The sequence below is a fragment of the Halichoerus grypus genome, chromosome 6 (genome assembly GCF_964656455.1).
Source record: "Halichoerus grypus chromosome 6, mHalGry1.hap1.1, whole genome shotgun sequence".
Taxonomy (NCBI): Eukaryota; Metazoa; Chordata; class Mammalia; order Carnivora; family Phocidae; genus Halichoerus; species Halichoerus grypus.
Window position 1 is genome coordinate 82,170,652 of NC_135717.1, and position 23,394 is coordinate 82,194,045.

Below are 23,394 nucleotides of genomic sequence, written 5' to 3' on the forward strand. Positions count from 1 at the left end.
CCTGCTACATCAGGTTTTTGGGTCCTGCACTGTATTTACATCCTGACTTTACATTTATCACTAGTAGATTTCACCTTGTTGGTTTGGGATCAGGGTTCTTCTTGCAAAGGACATTTTGAATCTTGACTCTATTATCTTTCTAGGTAACTACTTTTTCCAGATGTGTGCCAATGGAAAATCTGGTAAGTATGCCTCCCATCCTCAAGGACCCAGAGCCTAGGGACTGGGCATGACACAACCCCCTGGACTGATGCTGGCCAACCAGGGCTACCTCTGCTCTTCATAACCTCTACTCCCAGAAGAACAGAGAACAGAGGAAAGGAAGCACAAGTAAAACTGCTCTTAGAAAGTGTCTTGGCAAAACTCCAGGGTGATGGTAAATTTGCAATCTGCATGTGGGTTTTGTATAAATGTTCCCATGAATACTCCTGCAGCTCATTTCCACAGGTAGCAGGTAATGCTGGAAATGGAGAAGCTAGGGCCACCAAAGAGCAAGACTGTGGGGTCACTATTCCCATCTGGCTTCCACTCAGCAGCCCCAGCTCTGTTGTGAATTAGCTGCGTGGCCTTGGGATGCTGAGCTGTCTTTCCCAAGCTTCCAGTTACTCCTGTGAGGTATCCCTCTCCAAGAAGTTTTGCCCTTTCTCCCACCCTGGCACCTACCCTCTCTCCCGTCAGAGACTCACCTATGCTCCATTTCCACAAAGCCTGGCATTGCCCTGGCTGTGACAGACAGACTTCCAAGAAAAGTAGTTAGGGGAACTTTATCCTTCAAATAACATTCTTCAGTCTGATCTTACCAGCTTCCTATTCAAGATCCTTCCACATCACTTGAGCTAAGTATTCCATGCTGGCTTTATGATCTGATGCCTGCCTACCTTTCCTGCCTGACATCCCTCCCCACCACACGTATACTCTTCATTCCAGCCACACGCAGCTCCCTGTAAACCCCTGAACAGATATGCTTTTTCATCACTGCATGCCTTAGTTCATGCTGTCCTCCCTGCCTGGAATGCCCATCCCCTTCCTCCCCACCCATCTTAAATCATGATGCTGAACTCAGCTGAGTCACGCATCTTCCAGGTCTCCTCTGATTCAGGAGCCCTCCGAATCCCACTGCACATATTCTGTCTGAGCATTCATCGCGCATCCTTAGGTATTAGTTGACTCATCTTTTCACCAAGTTGACTATAAGCTCCTCGAAGGCCAGGATTTTTCATTACCACTGCCCGGACAGTTCCTGCCACAGTATAGGTGTTAGAAACATGGAGTGTTTTGAATGATGAGGGAATCAATGATGAGCAAGTCCCAACACATGGGTCAGCTGCCTACCTCCCCCACAGAAGGGGCCAGGCCTATAAGTTCAGCCCTTGTCACAGCATCCTGAGCTCAGACTCAGGTTCTTGGGACTCTGTGTCACAGCTGTAATCTAAATATCTGACATCCCAGTGTGACTCTGCAGGCCATTCACTCAATTCTCCACCCTCTGTCTAAATCCTCTCCCTGAGCAAGACAAGTTAAATGGAAGAAACCTCTCCCCTCTCCATTCACAACTGCCTCACAACCAAGGAGGAGCCACACTCCCAGATGTGCTGCCCAAGAGAGGTGCTCTGGTGCCTGGAATCTAAGAAGTCAGGGAAGCCTCTGGAAAAACATCAGTTGGAAAATCCATCCCCAGCCAGCCTTCTCCAGGCCTCTCTCCTGCCGAGTTTGCTCACTGCTTGAAGTCAACAACCCACTAGTTGTTTACGTTCCTAACCCTGAGTTTGGGGCATCTGCAATTTAATTTGAGCCATGGATAGAAAGGACTGGTCTCTGTTAAGAGTTGAAAGAGCATAAGCAAACTTCTAGGCTGAACTCTGTGTGGCATTCCCCAGCACCACCCAAACCCTGAGCCTATGCATACCTTCTATCACTTTCCAAAATCACCTCCGGCAGGCCGAGATGGGGGGTCATTCGTCCTCAAGTCTGGAAGATGACACTAGGGGTGAATGGGTACAGAACAGCTGGGATGGACTGGTAAGGAAAGTAGGTGGAAGAAGAAAGAATAAAGCCTGATAGTTATTGGAGGAGGGAGAAGGAGAAAGTTCAGGGGGGGACCAGAGAGGTTTAGAGGGCAATACCCGCTAAAGCTGAAGATCACTAACTCAAGCCCTGGGAGGGAGTGGTAAGGACTCAGGAGAGCTGTGCTGGGCCCTGAAACCCCATGCCCAGAAGTCAGGCTCCAAATAAATGGTAAACAGAGTTGGCCAGGCACACCCACCCCTTTTCACCACCCAGGAAAAGAAGAAAAAAAAGTAGAGCAAGGGTGACTTGGGTCCTTCAAAATCACTCCCACAGAATCTGTCAGCTTCTACCACCACCGTTCTTCTTGAAGATACTTCCTGAAAATATCTTCACCTACATAAACATGTCAACTGCCTCCTGCCCATGCCTAGACATCTGAGGATTAAAGGCCAACACCGAGGGAGGGGATAATGGACAGCAAAGAGAATCCTGGTCAGGGGACTGGGCATGTTCCCACTCCTTCACCACAGGGAGCCCACTTTGCATCTCATCTATCCTCACCGCTCACTGGTCCTGCCTTGTGGCTCACTGGAGATTACTGTCACCTTTCACAGAGTACTGCTCTGCCTCTCTGCCCCATGTCACATTCATCACTCATCATCTCCCTATAGAAAACACACCATTGGTTTATGTTATTCGATGTGCACACAGGCAGATCAGAGCCCCAGTTACCATGGAGAGCAAAGCCCTGAAGGGTGGCGTCCCATGGCCACAAGACAGAGGGCCTTCCACTCCACTTCACACTCACACATGTGCACACACACGCACACAATTCCCATGCACCAACCCCACGAGAACAACTCAAAGCCATTTGGAGCAGCAGTCCCCAGGCTGGGCCTCTGGGCTTTCCCAGAGAGTCAGCCAGCCTCCATGCCAGTCTCCTGCCATGCAGCTGCCATCCACTCTCCAGGCCAGCAGCCCCTGAGATGCCACACAGCTTTTTCCACTCGTCCAAGCTTCTTAAGCATCTCTGATATACACCATGTGTCCCAACAGGAAAACACACACTCATCATCTCCACAAAATGCTCCAGATGTGATCAAAGCTAGAGAGGCAAAAGAAAACAGAGATGGGGGTGTTTAGAAAAGGGGAGAGGAAGAGAGAAATGCAGGGGTGCAGCGGCAGGGGTGCCCTGGGTGGTGGTGAGGCCGAAGGATGGAGTTTAGAACTGGGATCCAGACTCCCAGGCTCCAATCCCTACTTCAACCTGCCTCCTTGTGAGACCTGGGATCCTGCCCCCAGACCAGCTTCAGGCTTGAGATTGGAAAGTTGGCACTGGGAGCAATGCTATAGATCACCTGGCCCAACCGCCCTACCGTTAGGTGAGGAAGGTGGCAGGTAAGTCAACCTAGAGCATCATCCACCATCTCTAACCCCACATACCCTTCCACCTCACAGCTCACCACTGTCCATATTAAATGTCAGCAGGTTACAGCAGCACAGATCCCTTAGCTAAAAGGCCTCTGACATGATACCTCTGTCCCTCTGCCCCATTAAATCTGTTAGAGGATTTTGGTTCATTTTTTATAAAGTGAGGGGATGGCTTTCAAAGACCCCCTTAAATCTGAAATTACTAAGTCCCCATGATCTTCAGCAATAGCCCCTTAAGGAACAAGAATTGTTTTATTCTAAAAGATCCTAGAGTCCCTTCATTATCCCATCTAACATCTGACCACATTGGTCCACTATCCCCCACCATCACTTCAAGGCCCCTTTCAGGAAGCAGCCCCTGTGTCTCACCAACATCTTCCTCCCTCAGAGTGTAGCAAAATAGTTAATAATGGGCTCTAAAGTTGTACTGCTTGAGATCTGGAGTAAGTGACTTAACCACTCTGTGTTGCAATGTCCTGTTCTTTACAATGGGGACGATGATTGTGCCAACTTCACAGGGTTACCGTGAAGATTCAAGCAGATCACGCATACAAAGGGCATGGTGAAATGGGTGCATGGTGAGCGTGGTGGCTGATGCTGTTAGTAACGGTCATCACCATGCCTACTGAGACATCTGCCACTGGGGCACAGGGACATTACAACCTAGTGAAATCTATGGGTTAGTTAGGATGTGGAGGGAGAGAACAGAAAAAAGACTCTGAGCTCAGCATCATACCACCCAGAACATCCATCATGTTCTCTTGGGAGGACAGAAGATATCCAGGAGCAGAAGCCGCTCTTCTCCCCAGATATCCCCTCCCCCGCCCCCGGCCCTCCATCCTGTCTGGCACAAAACAAGCAATCCGTTCCTAGTGCCCCACAAGGAAGAAGTTCAAGTCTTTTAAAAGTAAAAGCCAACCAGAGCATGTCAGTGCTGCCCACACAAGTGCAGCCACACAAGCCAAGCCCTTCAAGGATGGACTCTTTCCTTTAGGATAAAGTCCAAAACCCTCAACCGGCCTACAGGATCCTCTAGGCCCTGATACCTGCTTCGCCCCAGCCTGGTCCCGTCACTGCCCTCACTGCAGACCTAATGCCCCTGCACCCCAGGTACCCTCTCCCAACAGTGGGGCAGTATACACAGTGGTGAAGAGAACCGACTCTGGAGCCAGACTTACAAGTCCAAATCTTACCACTTCCTTACTAGCTGTGAACCTGGGTCACTTAACAATCTCTTTGTGTTTCAGTATCTCATCTGTAAAATGACTATAGTAGTATCTATCTCAAAAGATGTTGTAAGCTAGCAAATGCAAAGAGCTTAAGCAGTGCCTACCACACAGGAAGTACCAAGTAATATTAGCTACTGTCATTAGTCCACTCACCTTTGTCTGGCTTATCTTTGGTTTCACTCATGTATCAAATCTGAGTTCAAAGTAACTTCCTTAGGGAGTCCTTCCCCAACTACATTGGATTATCCTATGTTTTTATTCCCATTATAGTCCATGCTCCTCTACTATACACCACGTCTCACTTAAAATTAACTATGCATTATCTGTGTTCCCTGGTAGATCACAAGCTCCATGAGATCAAACTAGCATGGACCACAGGTCCAGATATTCCTGGGACAGTCCTGGTTTACACTTGTTGTCTCAGTGTGGTAGGTTAGATTGGCGTTCAGCAAATATGAACTTCTCTTTCCTTATGTAAGAGTATACTTCCCAGCAACATGGATTTGTGCTTGGCCATGTGACTTCTTTGGCCAATGGAACGCTAGTGAACATGATGTCAGCGATGCCATAAGAGGTACTGTTTGTTTCCATTGCTTTGCTTGTGCTCTTGTTATTCACTATGACAGGAATGTGCCCCAGGTAGCTTCTGATCTAAGGAGAAGACCTGAACACAGTCTGGAGCCTGGAGCCAAGCCAAGCCCAGACAACGCTCAGACCAAAAAGAGCTTTTCCACTCAACCTACAGACACATGAGCAAGACAAATAAATGACTGTGCTGTTGTAAGCTACTGACTTCGGGGTAGTTTGTTATGCAGCATTCTTGTGACAATAGCTGACTAGTACACTCAGCATAACTATTAATAGCGTTCACCCTCACACTCAAAAATGTCCCAGGTTAGGTGATAAATTATCTGGTCACCCAAAGTCAGTCCATATCTATCTTTTTATCACTTTAACTCCAGTGCCCAAAACAGTGCCTGGCACAGAGAAGGTGCTCAATGAATATTCTGGGTAAAACTGAACTGAATTACATGGTCTCTTAAATCTCTCTCCCAAAACACGGAGTCTTCTTCCCAACCCCATGGTTAGATGTTAAACCTTCAGAGAAGGGTTAATATAGCCAAAGGGAGATACGGTCTCACAGGATTAGACAGAAAGATGTTAAGCCTTCAGAGAAGGGCTAATATTCCAAAGGGAGATATGATCTCACAGGATCTGAAAAAGAGGGGCAACAGACCATGGAGTAAGCATGGAGAATGACCAAAATGAAAGGAAAGGAACCCCAGCAAGAGGAATCTACATCAGGTTCATCACGTGGGACTTCCAGGGGGCAGAGTGCCTGTGAGTGGGGCAAAGAGACACTCTTGGTATGGTTCTTCTCTCCACTGAGCAGCTTACCTTCCTGACTAAAGGTTGAGGAGTGGACAGAATATCAACCTAAAGAAATACTGCCATCTTGTTACTGATAACAGCTGGGAACCAGCCATTGTCCTTACCCTCATCCAGACTAAAATGCACAAATAAAAAGCTGAAAATCCCAGTCCTCCAATCCCCTCTGTCTCTCTTGTGTTCAGTTGAATATGGATTCTATGAAAGAAACCAACGAGGCCGAGCCAACAGCCCTGAGGCCTGTGCCCTCAAGGAGGATTCTCCTGAGTCCCTTCAATGGACTGGGTGACCCAGGCTAAGTGCCACATCTTCCACAGCCTGAGTCAACCACTGTGCCAGAGGCAGACAGCCATCCTTGGCAATTAGCCAACTATCCGTATCTCCGAATATCTTGAGATAATCCCAAAGGTACTGGAGGACAGCAATCTCCCAGGCAGGGATCTTGAAGCTTTTTGTTTTGTTTTGTTTTGTTTTGTTTTTGTTTCTTGCTTATGTCTGTGACTTCCAGACCCACAAAATGCTGTGGTTTTCCGTTTCTAAAACAGAGGCATGTCCCTCTGCGAAAAGCATGGGTGTGCCGGGCTAATTAAATTTAGCTATCTTGTGGTTGTTGTTGTAACGTGTGATCCGCCAATGTTATTCAATGTGTTAAGACGTTTTCTGTTTATGTTGGTTACACACCCATTTGGTGTGGGTGGAGAACATCACTCGACGGAATATCATTAGCAGGGACTGGGAGCTCAAGAGTTCCAGAGCCACGTGGTGAGACCATGGCTCCCGGGATCAAACAGTTGGGTTGTGTCCATGGTAACTTATCCATATGCTAGTCCCCTCTCTCTTTCTAGGGCAAGATCAGTCCCTCAGATCTACCTGAAGTCCTTAACTCCCACAGACAGGCTTACACTTGCCACAGCCAGCCTAGAGGTTTTGTGGAGGAGAACAGATTCTCCTCTCTCTGTCAGGGAGATAGATAGCACCAGGTCAAGGGGCTGAGTGACTTGCCCAAAGTTTGCCAGAAGAGTAGGTGAGAAACTGCTCTCGCCTCACAGCTCGGAGCACACAGGTCCCCAGGCCATTGTAAGCTGTTTTGCCACCTGCCTAAATTCCAGAGAAACCACCTAACAGTTGGTCCTCCCCTGTTGTGATCCCTTTGTCTGGGCTCTCTTCCCTCACTGTCTCAAATATCTCCAACCACTGCCCGTAGCCCTGTACTTTCTTCTCAGCCCTTCCTCAGTCCCAGCCATTCTTGAGTCTCTCCCAGTCAGCCTCTCTTGACCAGGAATGCCTTCATCCGAGTCCTATAAATCTCCCAACCATATTTCTTTCCTCCTTCAATCTCTGCTTTCTACGCCAAACTCACCTGTCCCATAAGTTGTCCTTTCTCTCACAAACCACACTAAATCCAGTTACTACCCCTTCGAAACCTTCTACCACCTGGGCCTAGCACATCCACATATAGCTGTGTGTGTCAGCTCCCCCCTGGGCACTCCTTACAGCTTGTGACCTCCATCAGCAGCGTTCTACTGTGAGCACCTTGTGTCCCACCATGACACTTCGAGCTTCCTGCTCCCCCGCCCCCTTCTTTTAGCTTTGACACCAACTCCAGGACAAAGCTCTTCATCCAGTAAACGCTTGATATAAAGACCCATTCTCATGTTGTTATCAGACTCTGAGTTCTGTTTTAAGAAAAATCTCTGAGAGTCTGGGTTTCTTGGGACCTGACGGTGTCATACTTACTCTGGTCCCATCTCTGAGGCCCCCTGAGCTTCAGAAACACCATTTCACTCTCACTGGGAAACCAAAAGAAGACATTCCCACGACAAAGGCAGACCCTCCACAAAATCCCACACTGAATGGGAGCCAGACTCCGGGACGGGCCGTGGAAGAGTCTCACCTGGTGCATGGTGCCAACCTGCTGGGGTGTCTGGTTGCAAAAGCTGCAACTGAGACCCAGCTGCACAGTGGCGACATGTAGGGAGCCAATCAGTTACCAAAAGCAAGAAGTGATAGCTGACAACCTGACAACATGAAGAAGTCAGAACAAAAAGACTATAAAAAATAGAATTGAGAAATCAAAAACATGGCATTCTCTGCTTAACAGAGGCACAAACAATCCTATCCAGCTCAACAAGCTGAGAGGGGCCCATCATTCCTGCTACGCACAGGGGAATGCTCCTAGCAACGACGCCATTGTAAAGCATGGTTGACTATGGCCAGTGAGCTCCACTCACCAGTAGCCCACACCAGTTTTCCCTCAGAGATTAACACCAGGGAGCTGGAAACCCAGCTCCCTTGACATCCAGCTGGATGAAGCACTGTGTCACCTTCAGCCCCATGCTACAAGGGGAAAAACATCGTTTCTGGAATCGGGCAGGCCTGGTTTGATCCTGGATGGACTAGCTCGGTGGCTTGGGGAAGCTCCTTATCTCACTGAGCTCAGTATCCTCATCTGTAAAATGCAGGCAAAAATATCCACTTAGCAGGGTCACTGGGAGACAAAGAGTTCACACACACAAAGTGCACAGTTATGATGCATTGATTTCCAATAAAAAAATAGTCTTATGATTATACAGTATTTGTCAAAACTCGTGAGCTGAAGAACTCTATTAAATCCTGCTGGCTTAGAGAATATTACTGTTTTCCTCTAGGGAACAGATAAATAATACCTTTACTTAACCAAACCTATGTCTATCACCGCAGTATTTGTGCAATACTTTATCACAGTCCACAAAATAATATCGTGGGCCACGTGGGACAGGTGTTATAGTCCCTCTTTCATAGCCAAGGAAACTGAGGTTCGGAAGAGAACGGCTTGTCCAGACATTACATCAACTGGAAACAAAGCTGGAACTAAAACTGAGTTCTTTTCATTCTTAACCCACTGCTCCTAGCCTACAGGAATGTCCCTAAGCCCATGCCTCAGGACTTAAACACGTGCACTCTCTATCCATCCTCTAACTTCATAAGTGGCGACCTTATTCCTTCTCCATTTTCTTCCTGGATAGGGAGCTCTTATTTGTTTAAGTCTGTCTTCAGATGCATCCTCTCCAAATCTTTGATCACATTACTTTTCCAGCCTGGCTGGGAGTTTTTTCTTTAGGCGTGATGACCTGAGTTAGACACACGTGAGGCTCTGCCATGATTTGTAAGTGATGTGATCCTAAAATGTTTCCTGGCAATTTCCAGGGTCTGTGGGTGCCGTAACACATCACATGGATGTTTCTAGAAACAGTTACCGTCACCCCCAATAACCTATGCCTGAGGCATAGCCAATTCCCCTGAGCCCATCACCATAGATGACTAGTTTGGGGGTCAATTTCCCCTCATGATCTTTTCCATATGCTGTTTTTTATAGCCTCACAGTTACTTTTTGTAAGTTCCTCGATCAGTTTGTCCCTTCACTTCCCAGAAAAGCCTCGTGGTCATCATCTACAGGTTTAGAGATTTGACTCTGAACTTAAGCTCCTTCAGAATGGGGCCATGCTTAATTTATTTCCATATGCCCAGCACCCGTGTCTGACATATGGTCAATGCAAAACGTGTTGGTTCAACTACCCGAGATGAGGTGTGCAGAGGGACCCTGCTCTGAGCTCCCCAGGCCAGTGAGTCCTGAAGAGAAGCATCGTGAGGATGAAGAGCCCGTGTCACATGACGACAAGCAGAAAGGCCCGGGAGCGGATTATGTAGAAGAAAAAAAAAAAAAGAAGCTCAGGTATAGGAGAACTATTAGGGACACAAGAGCTTTCTTCCATTATTTAAAGGACTGAGCTTCAGGGAGCTGACCTGGAATCAAAAGGCGGGAAATAGGTAAAGTTCCTGCTCTGGCTCCTTGACCTCGTGGCTAGAAACGTCCAGCAGAGAAACAAGCTTCCCCTGAGGCAAGGTGCTCTCTACTACGAGAAAAATGCAGCAGAAGCTGGGCATTTGCTAGACGAACATGCTGTGAGAGCAGGTCTCCATCCCTTCATTCCAGGCCCAGGCCCTGGGGCGACCGACCCAGAAACACGTTCCATCTCTGGGCCGCCATGGTTCGATCCCAGCAGTTCCGGGTAATTGAGAGTTTATTGCTCACGAGGGCCCAAAGGGACATGGAATATATAACTTGCCATATATTTTTAGAATAATAGCAGCCTCTCTTCCTCCCTGGGAAGTTGGACATAAGAGAGTCAAGGAGGCAATGAGCTGTGAGCCAAACAGCCTGCTCCTTCCCCAGTTTTGCCCATGGAAATCTGGGCGGCCATGGGGAACGTGTGTGTGTGTAGCCTCCTGGTGCTGGGGATCCACCGTCTGTACCATATGGCTGATACTACAGCCGAAAGATGAAGAGTTTGATCCGAAATGGGAGCCACCATCCATGGAAGGCTGTTCTGAGACTTGAGAGGCCACCCTCATATGACTAAGCTGGCCTCTGGGCGCAGCCTTGGACCAGAGTGGAGAGCACTTTGTCCCAACTCCTTGTAGGCCACAGGCCACGGGCTTTCCCCCTGGGAGGGTGCGCGCTGAAGGTCAATGGCACTCAGTTGGGGAAGCAAGAGCCTTATCACAGCTAGATTTAATAAACAGCCTGACTTATTTCCTGATCTGTAAAATGGGCCAGAACACAACAGCACAGAACATTACCATCCTTGTTTCGGCCTTGCCACAACCAGCTACAGCCTGCTGTTCTGTGTCTACTGTGATCCCCTCACCCCCAAAGGAAAAGAAAAACATTCTTCAGGCCCACAAGGTACTATTTCTTTCCAGCCTGCAGAATGTTTCCCAGCTAAATCCAATACTTCAAATGCTGGGACCCATGTAAAGACCTGCTAGCCCCACACTTCATCTCTCCTTGGTCTCGCCTCCCTTGGATCTAGCCTTGCCTCCTTCCAACCCTGGATTCTCTACCAACTCACACGGCAGAACGAGGGGCATGGGCCAGATTGACACAGAATCTACACAGGTGAGGCTTCCAAGTCAACTTTTTTACCTAACCACTCGCAGTCAACAGTCATGAAGGATCTAGCTTTGGGTCAGTGGGATTTCTGGCCATCAATATCTGGCTAAACAATAAATCCATACACAGGGCAGCCCAGGGTGGCCATGAAGACACATTTAGGTCCTTTAACCTCAGCCCTTCAGAAAGGAACATTTCTAATTCAAGTGCCACCTCTTCCAGGAAGCCTTCCCTTATTCAGCTAATAGCAATTACTCTTCATCTGTTGTTCTGCAGTATTATGTTTGTACTTATATTCTAATCCTTATAAGCCCTCACATCATCCTGCCTGGCACATGCCTACCTCCCTATATAACTGCTAGATCTTCAGGGCACAAACTTCCCTGTATTCATCACCACACCTCCCCACGCTGCCTAGCACAGAGACTGCTCCCTGTAAGCATCAGTAAATGCTTACTGCGCTGGACTGAACTGCCTTTATAAATCCCAGAGAAGGATCAAGGAGGAGGCAGCAGGGCTCAGGAAATAATTAATCACGGGTTGATCAACATTTTTTCCTCTCCATTCCCTCCCCCAAACCAGCTGCGGCCAGTCCTTCCTGAGCCTGCCCTGCCGAGAAGCCTCCTAAGAAAGAATGTGGCTTCCTCTGTCTTCCTTCTGGAGGGATTTGGATGGGTCACATTTCAGGAGGGTAGAAGTGGGGCCCAGAGACCAAGAGGGATGAATCAAATCACACAGCCTTCTAGTGGCTGTCCTGGAGAACCCTGGCAAGGGCAAGGACCTCTGCCTTGCACAGGAGGAGGGAAAGGCAACTCCCATGATGCCAGGACTTCAGTCAGGCTCCCCACAGGTGGGGCTGGAGAGAGCTGGGATTCTACGATGACAGAGATGTGTACGTAGCAAGGCAGGGCACAGGGCCGCGCGTCTCACCACAGATGAGGCCCAAAGGCTCCTGAGATGGTATGACCCTGTAGAAATCACTCTCGAGTCACTGTGGAAGTGCTCGTATCTGAAGGCTTCAAGCCAGGACATTGCTAAGAGAATCCCAGAGCTGCCACATGGATGGGTTTCGTGTCCAGGGCCTGATTTTTAGGAAGCCTCACTCGCAAAGTGGGCATTCCTGAGAGGGGTGGGAATGAGGGAGAGCCAATCAATCACTCCTCTCCAGACCGTAACCCTGATTCCGTCCGGCGAATGCTAGGCTGCCTGTGCATCATCCCCTTGGTGAATTCCCCAGAGCCAATGGGCTGCCATCGTGCTAAGCTTAGGAGACTTCTGGACCCCTCTTTTCCTCACACCATCCTACGCAGGCAGTGGCCAGGGCTGAAAATAAAATTTTTGTAGATCAGTTTCGACATAGTTAGGAGCTCAGTCAGACTCAGCTTAAAGCCTATTGCTTTGTCTCATCCATATCAAAACCTTCCAGCTAAGAAAATCAGCCTGTGAGCAGACATTAATTTTAGTGAAAAGACAGGTCACGGCCCTGACTAATAGTGGACCACACCTGTACAAATCCAAAAGGCCCCAGGCCCCCAGGCCCCCAGACAATAAAGGCTGTTTCCCTCCTGGGATGTTGGGGAGTTAACCCAGAGCAGTGCAGACAAAAATCTACTTTTCTGGCTGCGAGGACCCTCTCATGGCTCCTAAGCCACCAGAAGAGTCATTTCCTTCCAGCGAAGGCATCATTTCAGCCATTGTCTTGGTCACAAGCCGTGTTTCTGCCAGGGCACAAGCACTGCTGGCAGCAAGTTCCCAGAGAGAGCTACTGTGAGTGGCGTCCTTGCTGGATGCCTCCCTGGGGAACTTTCCAGGCAACGCTTATACACACACACACACACACACACACACACACACACACACACACACACACACACTTACAGTCAGCTCAGGCCTACAGGCCCCACCCGAGCTTTCTAGAGCAAAGCTAGGATCCAGGGTTGGAAAGCCCTGTTGGGCTGGGAGACACCCATCAGCAGTCTCACAGTGCAGCCTGCTGGGCATGAATGAAGGTGCAGCAGCAGGAGACAGGGGTGAGGGGTGCAGGGAAGGGTATCTTGCCTCCCCTCTGTCCACTTTCAACACCTGAGAAAGGAGCCTCAAACCCCAAACTGCCAGTCTAGGCTTGAAGGCCTATGGAAGGGGAAAAACAGTCTTGGGGATTTCAAAATGCAAACAGTTCTCCCACCCCCACTGAGTTCTCAACTGCTCAATGCTTTAGAATGTTCCAAATGGTTGGCATAAGGGAGGAGCACTGGGGATCCACAGGAGGAACAGAAGCTCCATGCTGAAAATAAGGAGCTGAGTGTCCAAGGAAATAGGTGGGAATACCTCTTGTAAGCCTTGCACAAATTATCATTTCTAACTCATATAAGATTCCCCTGCTTCTGCCAATCTTTTTCAGTACCGACATATGGGTACAATGTCTACGCGAGGCACAAAGAGGGTACAGCTCACATTAGTAAGTAGCAATGGAACAGCACTGACAGTGTGGGGCCAAGTGAGGGCTCAGGGCAGGCAGCCACAGGTGGGGGGTGGGCTCTGCAGGCCGGGTGGGTCCCGACAGGTGGGGGCAGGAAAGATGGAGAAGCAGCTGGAGAGAAGGGGCACTGAAAAGCACCCACAGGACCTGGTATCAGAGGGGGCAGTGGGAAGTGAGAAAGGAGGAAGGAGGTGGCTTTGACAGAATCAGAGTGAGCTGGGCCATTTGGAAGGCAATGTAATGTGAGTTTCAGGTAGCACCTGCTGAGTCTGGGTAGCCATTCCCCACACCCTGCACCCTCTCTTCTCTTCATGAACCCTCCAGCAACCTGCTCTTGCTTACCTGTCTCTGCTTACCCACCTATTACTCTGCTTGCCCCTCATGCCTCTGGCCCTTCCCTCTCTCCCCACTACGGTCACTTTCTCCTTCCAGCAGCTCCTTGAGGTCAGAGAGTTTCTTATACCACTGGGTAGACAACAGCCCCCCAGGGCCCTCACATGCACACTACCCAGTGCCCCTTCCCTTCCCCTCCAGCCAGCCTCCAAGAGAAGCCTGAGGCTCCAGCCTTCCTCCCTCCCAGCCAAACCAGCCAAGCCACTGGCCTCGCCCGGGGGCTGTGGGAGCTCCCTGAGCCATCTGATGTGTGAGGAGCAGTAGACAGCCTCCAACTCTGCAGCACTCCATGCCCCGTCTAGACAGATTTGAGCTCTGTGTCCTCAGGAACCGCCAGGCCCCAGAGCGGGGCTCTGCTCCAAAGGCAATTCTTCCCCTGCAGGTGAGGCTGCTTTGGTGGCCAAAACTGAGTGCACATTGGAGCCATTTCCCACTTAGCTGGCAGCCAGTCACCTAAAGTCTCTGGGGAAAAGACAAAGCTCTCTGGTAGGGAGAATTCTTATTTTTTAATCATATTTTTACAAAAAATGAACGAGTAGTTGGAGAAAACAGGCGACAGAGTGGGAGGCCACTTGGGATGCAGAGAGAAAGATCAAAGCCCACCAAGCATGGAGGAAACAGCCTTGGTGTGGCCCAGAGAACAGTCTAGGTGGCCCATGCTCCATACAAGGCAGCCTGGGAATGGGAGGCGCAGGGTGAGGAAGCCTCAGCCACAGGCACCCCGTGGCCCTGCTCCACGACCCCAGCACTGCAGTTAACGGTCTTCAGCTGGAACAAACACCTGCTGTCAAGAGACGTCCAACCAAGCTCCCAGTTCCCTGGGAGGGCCGTCATATCTCTGTGTGGGCGGCGAACCTACCCAAACTGCGGCCCCCAGGCTGCTCTCTTCTTCCAAGAAGAAGCTAGAGTTCCTCCCCCTGGACACAATCCTTCTGGCAGCTGCCCCTCTCACAGTCCCAGCCCCGGGCAATTAGCCAGGGACACTCTCTGTGTTTGCCGGCTGATTAATTAGCTCATTCGAAGAGCCACAAGTCACTGTGTGGCAGTGAGGCCATTATGTCAGTCATGGGGCAAAAGTCCCCATCTTCCCCAAATGAGTATGTGCTACCAAATTTCCTCCCAGATCCCTCAGTTCAGTCTCCCATTTTTTTTTTCCCAATTTATGATAACCAGGATCCTGGAGACCATGGAGAGAACATGGCTTGCCCAAAGAAGCCACAGCCCATAGAGGTGCGCCCGGTCTCCACTCTCAGCCCAGTGCTTTCCCACCTCACAGTGTCACCTCCCAACATTCCAGCTGGGTAAAAAGCTGGGCTCAACGAACCCACTGAGCTGCTAGAGCCCACAACCGACTTTAGGCTAGTCAGACCTACAGCATTCTAGTAAGTTCTCTCAAAGGACTTTCACCAATGTTCGGTAGAAGCTAGGGAAACTCCCAAGGTAGCAGGACATCATTTGAGGGGCAGCACTGAAGGGAGGGATTCCAAGACCCTGTCTCTTCTCCCTTCCTGCCATAAAAAGCTGACATGCCCTCTCAGACCAGCCAGCTTATTCCTCATGCGATTTGCCAGGTCTGCCCTTCTCTTGGTCAACACCGTGGCCACTTTTGCATAACCTAAGGATCTGCTTCACCCCATCCTTCTCCAGGACAAATCTGAAGGGACAATAGATAAGAGTTATAACTGCATTCACACACACACACACACACACACACACACACACACACCACACACACAGAAGAGCAGGCAGGGAAAGGGAGACCATAGTGCTGAAGACCTCAAGACGGAAGTCATGGTGTATCCATTACATTATCTGCTGCCCCACACAGACCCCATCCCCCTCCCTGTCCCTGAACTGCTTCCCCATGCATCAGAATAGAGCAGGACAATCATAGCTCAGAAAAGCAGGTCCCTCTGCTTGGCCAATAGATTGCCAGGGGTTAAGAGGGTTGACGGGTATCTTTCAGAATCTGCAGCTCTAGGGTCCTCCCAAGAGTGCCCCTCAAGTCTTACCTGATGAGGTCGATAGGTTGAAACTTATAAAACACTCCATAGCGTGCCCATTCTCGATACAGCAGCTAAGAAAGAAGAGGGAAACAGATTAGGAGTGGAGGGGGCAACCATTCACCTTTTGTTTTGTTCACCTTAGCAAGTCAGAATTGTATCCCCCACAACTACCCTAGCAAGTCAAAACGGAATCCCCAAAGCCCAGCTTCTAGGAAAATTCTCACAAGACATCCACAAGGAAGGTTTCCAAAGGTGGGAGGCTACAGAGGCTGACTTCCCTTCCCCACGTAATAAAGGTGACCTTCATCACACTCCAGGCCAGCGCCTGCTGCACCTCCCAATCATAACCATCATAACCCCACCTTCTTCACTCCCTTGCTTTGCTTAGTCCAGCAAAATGAGCCTGGTGTCCCTTCATTCACTCATAAACAAATGTTTACTGAGCATCTACTATGTGCCAGACGCTGGACACAGCTGTAAACCAAAGTCATTGCTGCCATAGAGCTTACACCCTGATGTGTGGAGACAGAAACATGTCAACATCCAAGATTTATAAATGTCATGCGGAAAGCTAAATCAAGGCAAGGGAGTAGAACACGAAGGACAGGGGAGTGGGGGAGGTGCTATTTCAGACAGATGGCAAGAGAAGGCCTCTCTGAGGTGACATTCGCGCTGAGACCTGAAGGAAGTGAGGGAGTGCACCCGGCAGAAGAACACTCTCCCCGTGCAAATGCCCTGAGGAAAGTGCATGTGGTATGTCCTAGGGAAAACAGGGAAGCCGTGTGGCTGGGGCAGCGTGAGGCGAATAATCAGAGATAACATCAGAAGGTACTGAGGTGGCAGATCACTTGGGGGCTTGCAGGCCATGCTAAAACCTTTGCACTCTGAAGGAAGCCAGGGGGAGATGTGCAGCAGTGAGGAGAGATGATCCGGCTTGGCCTGCAGATCGCTCACGCCAGCCCCCGTGTGGAGAAGAGACAGAGGGCTAGCATAGGAGCAGGGGTCTCTGTAACTGTCCAGGACAGATGGAGGCGGCCTTCACCACAGAGGCGGTGGGGGGAGTAATGAGAAGTGGGTGGTTCTGCTTATGTTTTAAAGGTAGCGTAGGATTTACTGTTGGATTGGATGTGGGGTGGGATGGAGAACCTCTCCTGAGGCGCTGAGTAAATGGTGACTCCATGCGCCGTGGAAGAGCAGGTGGGGAAGGATAGGACCAGGAGTTCACTTTGGGATGTGCTAATTTGAGGTGCCTTGGAGGCATCCCCGTGGGGCTACTGAGTAAGCAACTGGATGCAAACATCCGGATTTCAAAGGAGCGTCCACCTCCTAAATTTACAAAGAAGATGTAAATTTGGGAGGTGCCTGACAGGAGATGATCTATGAGGTCATTAAGCTATGGATGCAACCACTGAGGGAGAGGAAGTAGGTAAAGAAGAGGTGTGACAGTGGGGCCCCGGTGCGGCGACCTTCAGAGACCAAGGAGATGATGAGCAGCAAAGGAGATAGAAGAGCCGCGAGCGATGTAGAGGGCTAGAAACGTGTGGTGTCCCAGAAGCTCAGGGACAACTGGTTTCAAAAAGAAGAAAATGCCCCACTGTGGCAAACACTGCTCATGGGTCAGATCAGGTGGGAATGGAGAAGTGACCTCCAGATTCGGTGACTTTAAGGTCACTCATGACCTTGACAAGAGTGGTTTCCGTGGCAGTGTGGGGGCAACACCTGAGTGGAACACTGAGGGAGGAAATGATGCACCCACATCAAGGCGTGCCATCTTGTGATGTCTGCACAGCAATTTTAGCAGGGCTAGCATGTGGACAAAACCTAGGTGTCACTCCTGGGGCATTTCAGTTTCAAACACTTGGCCAGCCAGCTTCACAGATTATCCGCAAGTAAATGAAGTAATTAGACATCCTCTAGATATCCACGCTGAAGAGATATTAGCATGTAATCAAATTATATGTCTAGACTTGACAAGTTTGCCAGACACTGGCTATCTTGTTATGTTCTCTATTCTCCTTACACATCACACGGAATTCACGAGGAATTCTGTCCAGGAGAACCTGCCCTAACTAGGTATTTTGGATATCCAGTTGAACAGCAGGAGGCCACCCTTTTCACCTAAGACCCTTTAAAGACATGGTTTTTTCATAAACTGACATAAGAACTGGCATTCCTCCTTAATGGGTTTAGACTTTTAGGGTCATAGTCTCTCCCAACAATGGCGAAACAGAACCTGAAACCTCACGGACCCTGACAGAGCAAACTGCCACCACTGTTAGCACCACATGCAAAGGAGGAAACCCAGGCACAAACAAAGGGGTTACTCCGAGCCTGACTGGCAGAGGAGGATGTGAGTCCGAGAGTTCAGATGCCGCTCCTAACAGGCAGGGGGCTCCTAACCAAATCTTACTGTTCTCATTAGATCTCCTCCTCCCCTTCACCTCAGGTGCTTCTACTGCCCTGGGTCTTTATTCCCTCCGCTAGTGCGATCCCTGCACTCACCGGCACCTGGCTGTCACAGTGACATCATTTGTGGCCCTAAGGGAGGCCAGCATGCGTCAGGAGGTACGGGCTGTGGGTCGGCACTGCCTGCCTCCCAGGCTCTGACCTCCAGAGCGGATTCCTCTCCGAGTCACGTATCAAGCCAAAACCTGAGCCTGAGAGCACCCATCTGCCATTGCCCTGCAGGGAAAAACTAAATGTGCTCCAAGAACCAGGACGGCACAGTTGGCTCCGCCCCAAACTGAGAGCCATGCTCACCAGCCTTACTCCTGCTGGGATCAAGAAACCTCTGGAGGTCCCTTCCTCGGTGTAGTGCCCTCTGAGCACAAAGCTAGATTCAGTTTGTGGATATGGATGAAGATGAGCCAAGAGAGCTGTATGAGCTCAGTGCAGCCGGGCTGCCCCTGCAAGGGAGCACCAAACCTGGGAGTGACACAGCAGTTAGGGTCGAATGCCCACGTGGCTCTGCCCAGGCCGGCTCATGCCTCCCTGCAGGGGTGGGGAGCACTGTAGACCCTTCCCCCTCTCTACAAATGTTCACTCACACATACTCAGAGACAAGTGGGTCATGCTAAAGCCCAGGCTGCAGGGTCCCAGAACAGACTAGCAGTCAGGGTGGAAGGAGGCATGCTCTGGAGTCTCTGCCCCATGGGGATTAGTATGGTGGAGTAAAGTGCAGGAAGACATCCACAGTATCTTGTAACAATCTCTTTAAATGGGCAGTGTCTAGATTCTTCTAATGCAGCTTTTAGCAAATCCACCTTCTCCCTCAGAGCTACACCAATGTCCTCTTCATGACTGGCCAAGCCTGCGAATAGATTAGGGAAGGTCTGCAGCTCCCTCTTAATGGACAGTGCCTTATATCAGAGGCCCTGGATATGGTTCCAGACATGCCAGCCTGACCCCAAACCTCTACCGTAGGAAGCCACGATCCACAGGGACTATCCCGCCTGATGCATCAGAACATTCAAGCAGCCAGTCGGCTCCCTGGGGGTCACATCTGACAGTGGGTCAGTGGGTTTAAGTATTTCATGAAACCATAAAGGAACCCAACTGTTAAAACCATTTGCAATGCCAGAGAATGGCGAGATGTTTGAGACTCCCAGCTCTCTCAAAGGCCTCAGGCTCCTCAGAGAGTGAGACCTCCTAACAGGAAGAAAGATGGCAATGCAGCCAACTGAGAGCTGGTGACGGGACAGGGCAAACTGAATGGGAGAGAAGGGAATCCTACTCCCAGATCCTGCAATGACCTGTTTGAACTGTTGGCAAGTCACTTCAACTCTCCAGGCCTCCTCTATTAGCAAAATGAGTGCAGGAGGGGAAAATCAATCCTCAAGTGAAACCCAGGACCAAAGTACCTTTCTGGTCAGAAAAACAGAAGTGACTCTCTTCACACACCTTTTCGTGGGGTCACTTTATAACCATCCACTAGAGAAGACAATCATCTGCAAAAGCTGCAAAATCCAATACCGAGGGTTTAAAAACTGCTAAAGAGAATCGCAGTCCAGTGATGTGCCTTAGGCTCCCCTGTACGTGGGTGAGGAAGCTGCAGGGAGCTGGCGGGGCTCGGGCAGCCCTCCGAAGATGCTTACGGTCACTTCCCTGGGAAGCTTGAGAAAACCAGGCAGGTCTGGCTAACGTGGAATTAAGTGGCCGCTGGCAGCGACGTAACAACCCATGCACACCCACGTTGCTCCCTCTTCCTGCTGCCCTGCTTTCTAGAAAGGCGGAAAAGCCCTGTTCTCCAGAGGCAGGGTGCATCTTGTTAATTACCCTCCAGGAACGGGGAGAGAGAGACTTCCAGCCCCTAGCTGGAGCTGAGTCATTGAGGCTGCACAACTGCACTAGGTGAGCTGGAAGGGAAGAAGATTGTATTCTCAGGGGTCTCAGGGCTTTCCTGGGATCTGCCCGTGAGGAGCCTGGGCCTCAGGGAGATCAGGGGAACAGGCACGAATTGCAGGGAAGAGTAAAGGAGGACATCCAGGTACGAGCAGGACGGGCAGCTTGGGATGCCCTTGCAAGTCACCTCTACAGGCCCCCAGAGGGGGGATCCCACTGCAGCTCCCAACCCTTCTCCACGCCCTCCAGCAACAGATGCAAGGATTCTCCCTGGCACCCAACCAAAATCCTTCTTGCAGCCCTCTCCAAGAACACTAGACTATTATAATTCAATTAAAACGAATCAATATGCTGCACGTATTCAGAGGTTTGGACTCTTTCTTCTTGAGGATCCTTTTAGGTCCCACCCATATACCACTGAAACTGCAGGAACAAAGCCAGCGCGGTGCTGAGAATTCCCCTTGCCATACAGAAGACGCTGAGTACCTGGCTATCCAGGGCTGCCTGGCCTTTGGACACCAGGGCTTTTGTCCTGACTCGACAATCATTTACAGCCATTGGAACCATCTCCTCACCTTGTTGGGAATCAGTTTTCCAACCCAAATGGACAGGAAAAAAAAAAAAAAAAAACTTTTTCCTCTCTCATGGATTCTCTTACCCCCATCCCAGCAAAGCCTAGTTCCCTAACCATGACCCTGGCAGAGCAAAATAAGGACTGGCCAGCAAACTCAAGGCAAAGACACAAGAAAGGGGCCTCCTGTCTTTCAAAGATAGCTGTCTGCCTTTTGACATCAACTTTGGGAAACATCCACCAAGGTGCTGCTCCATCTGAGCTGGTCTCTCCCTACCTCCCAGCTTCTACCCATTCTGCCAGTTCTGCTGTGCAGTGGGAATAATTCTATTGGCCTACGCAAAACATTTCCTGAAAGGAAAAATTTTTGTTACAAGATTGTGTTGTTAATAATAACACAACATCATTCCAAAGACAAACATATATTTCAGATGGTCTATAATTTGCTTCCCTCTGCCTCTGTGCAGATAACAGAGGTCTGGCTGATTTCTCCCAGGAGGTACTGTGTGTTCCTGGTCTCTGGAATGTTCCTATAAAGTGCTCTACCTCACCGGGCTGGGGTCACCACCCACTCAGTAGGAGGATTCTTAGGTGGGCAGTGGTGGTGATCACTCTTTAAAGGGGAGGAACATGAAATGAGAAAGTGGGAGGACAGAAAACGGCTGGGGTGAGCTAGGTGAGATGTGAGGAGAAACGCTTCCTCCTTTTCCTTTAACTCTGATCCGGGACTTTTCAGGAAATTAAACACCGAGACTATTAGCATCAGATAGAAAACAGATGAGGTTAAGACATCACAATACTACAGCAGATTCCCTGGGCAGGCAGAGAGGGGACATGTGTAAGCAATCACAGCAGTATTTCTGGAAAAGACCTTTTATGTTTTTAATACTTAACACTTCATAACAGGGACTAATAGGCAGGATAAAAAGAAGGCTGCTCAAAAGGCAACTTGGGGGATGAATAATTTTCCAGACAACAGAGCTAGGGCGGGGGGGGAGGGGGGGCTCCTCGGGCTTCAATTCCTCAGCCCTCCCGCCCCTGCCCTCCCTCCTCTGCTCGCCAGAGTTGCTGATGGCTGGGGGAAGCTGGGTGGGAGGATGGCATGAGGGGGTTGACAGCCAGATGGGGCAGTCCCCACTAAAGAGGCGGGTGGTCCTTAGAGTGCCATGTCATGGCAGGGGAGGGTGGTGCACCCATGCAGAAGAACAGGGATCTGGATGAAGGGCCGGGAGAGAGCGGCATGGGCAGGTGCTGTGACTGGCACAGGAGGGGTCCTTCCAAAGGGACGTTTTCCCTCCCCTAACTATAACCTCTGATTAACACAGCACAACTGAGCCTCCCTCTCCCTCAGATTTCTCAGCTCTAATTTGGGAATGGCTATCCCCCACTTGTCTGCCCCAAGGGTAAGAAGAATAAGTTAAAGATGACCCCCACCCCTGCAAAAAGCCACCATGGCATGGATAATAATATATTTTTAACAGGGACACTGGCTCTGGGAGTCAGAGGTATTCCAAGCCTCCACTCTGTTCCCTGTGGCAATGTCACCGTGGGCAAGGTGCTCACTCCTTCTGTGTCTCAGTCTCCCCACCTAGAAATTACAGAATTTGGACTCTCAGTGTTTCTCAGTTGAGGCCCCCCAGTCATCGGGGGTGGGACTGCAGGATGGACCTCAGGATGGTGAGCACTGCTGGCCCTCCAGGCGCTAAATGCCCGTAGCACCCCCAGACACACGCTGTCATGTCGATGACCAGAAATGGCCCCCACGGTTCCAACCCCTGGAGGGCAGGGAGCTGTGGAAGAACTGCTGAAAAATACTTAAGCGGGTAAACAGAACGTTCAGGACGTGCGGGGCTAGTTCCACACCCACCCACATTCCCCCGCGCCCCAGCCCTGCGTGCGGCCCGGGGCCGGCTTACCTTTCTGTCATTCGTGTCATCCCCTGGGCTGTCGTATTCACCCTGTAAGAGAGAAAGGAGTGCTGCTGCCTAAAGCCAAGGGAATTATCAAAACCAGAGAAAGGAGTTTCTTTTCTATTCTCTGGCGTCCTCCCTTTCTCTCATTCCCCTTTTGAGGAAAGTCAAAAGCGCGCCCTGGTAAGGAGCCAATATTCCGTGTTGTGAGGTGGCAACACTTGCAGTGTTTCCCGTGGACAGCTTCGCACACGAAGATGCTCGCCTCCGACGCATCCGCAATCAGCCTCCTCAGAGCAAAGGCAATGGTGGAGCGTGTGCCTGGCATACCGTCTGGAATCACCCTGCGCCACGGCACACTCCCCCCTGCCCCGACCCGTCCACTGTCCACAACATCATATATGCCCACGGCAAAGCTATCGGTGGGCAGAGACTGTCATCTGGAAATTCCTTCGGGCCCTCAGGGAGCCCCCGACTCCGCAGCCTCATTTGGCATAACCGTGTGACACACGCGAAGAAAGTGACCAGCCAGGGAGCAACGCCACCGAGAGAGGGCATTTCGTTCATGGGCCAGTTAAGTTCTTCACGAAGCGTCTTGAAGAATGCCGCTGCCCTGTTTCTAACACGACCCCCCATCGGGGAAAGCTTTACTTACAGTCTGTCTTGTTTTCTCTGCTTAACCAAACAAGAGTATAAGGAATTCTG

General features: G+C 50.2%; 1 protein-coding gene across 1 annotated transcript in view; it reads right to left on the minus strand.

Moving 5' to 3' along the window:
• ANO2 (anoctamin 2) overlaps window positions 1-23,394 on the minus strand; it is a 322,969-nt gene that overhangs the window by 206,089 nt on the left and 93,486 nt on the right. The window contains exons 8-9 of the mRNA XM_078074088.1: window positions 22,696-22,737; window positions 15,874-15,938 (exon numbers count right to left, since the gene is read on the minus strand). Coding sequence (XP_077930214.1) covers window positions 15,874-15,938; window positions 22,696-22,737 — 107 coding nt within the window. The remainder of the gene's footprint in view (window positions 1-15,873; window positions 15,939-22,695; window positions 22,738-23,394) is intronic.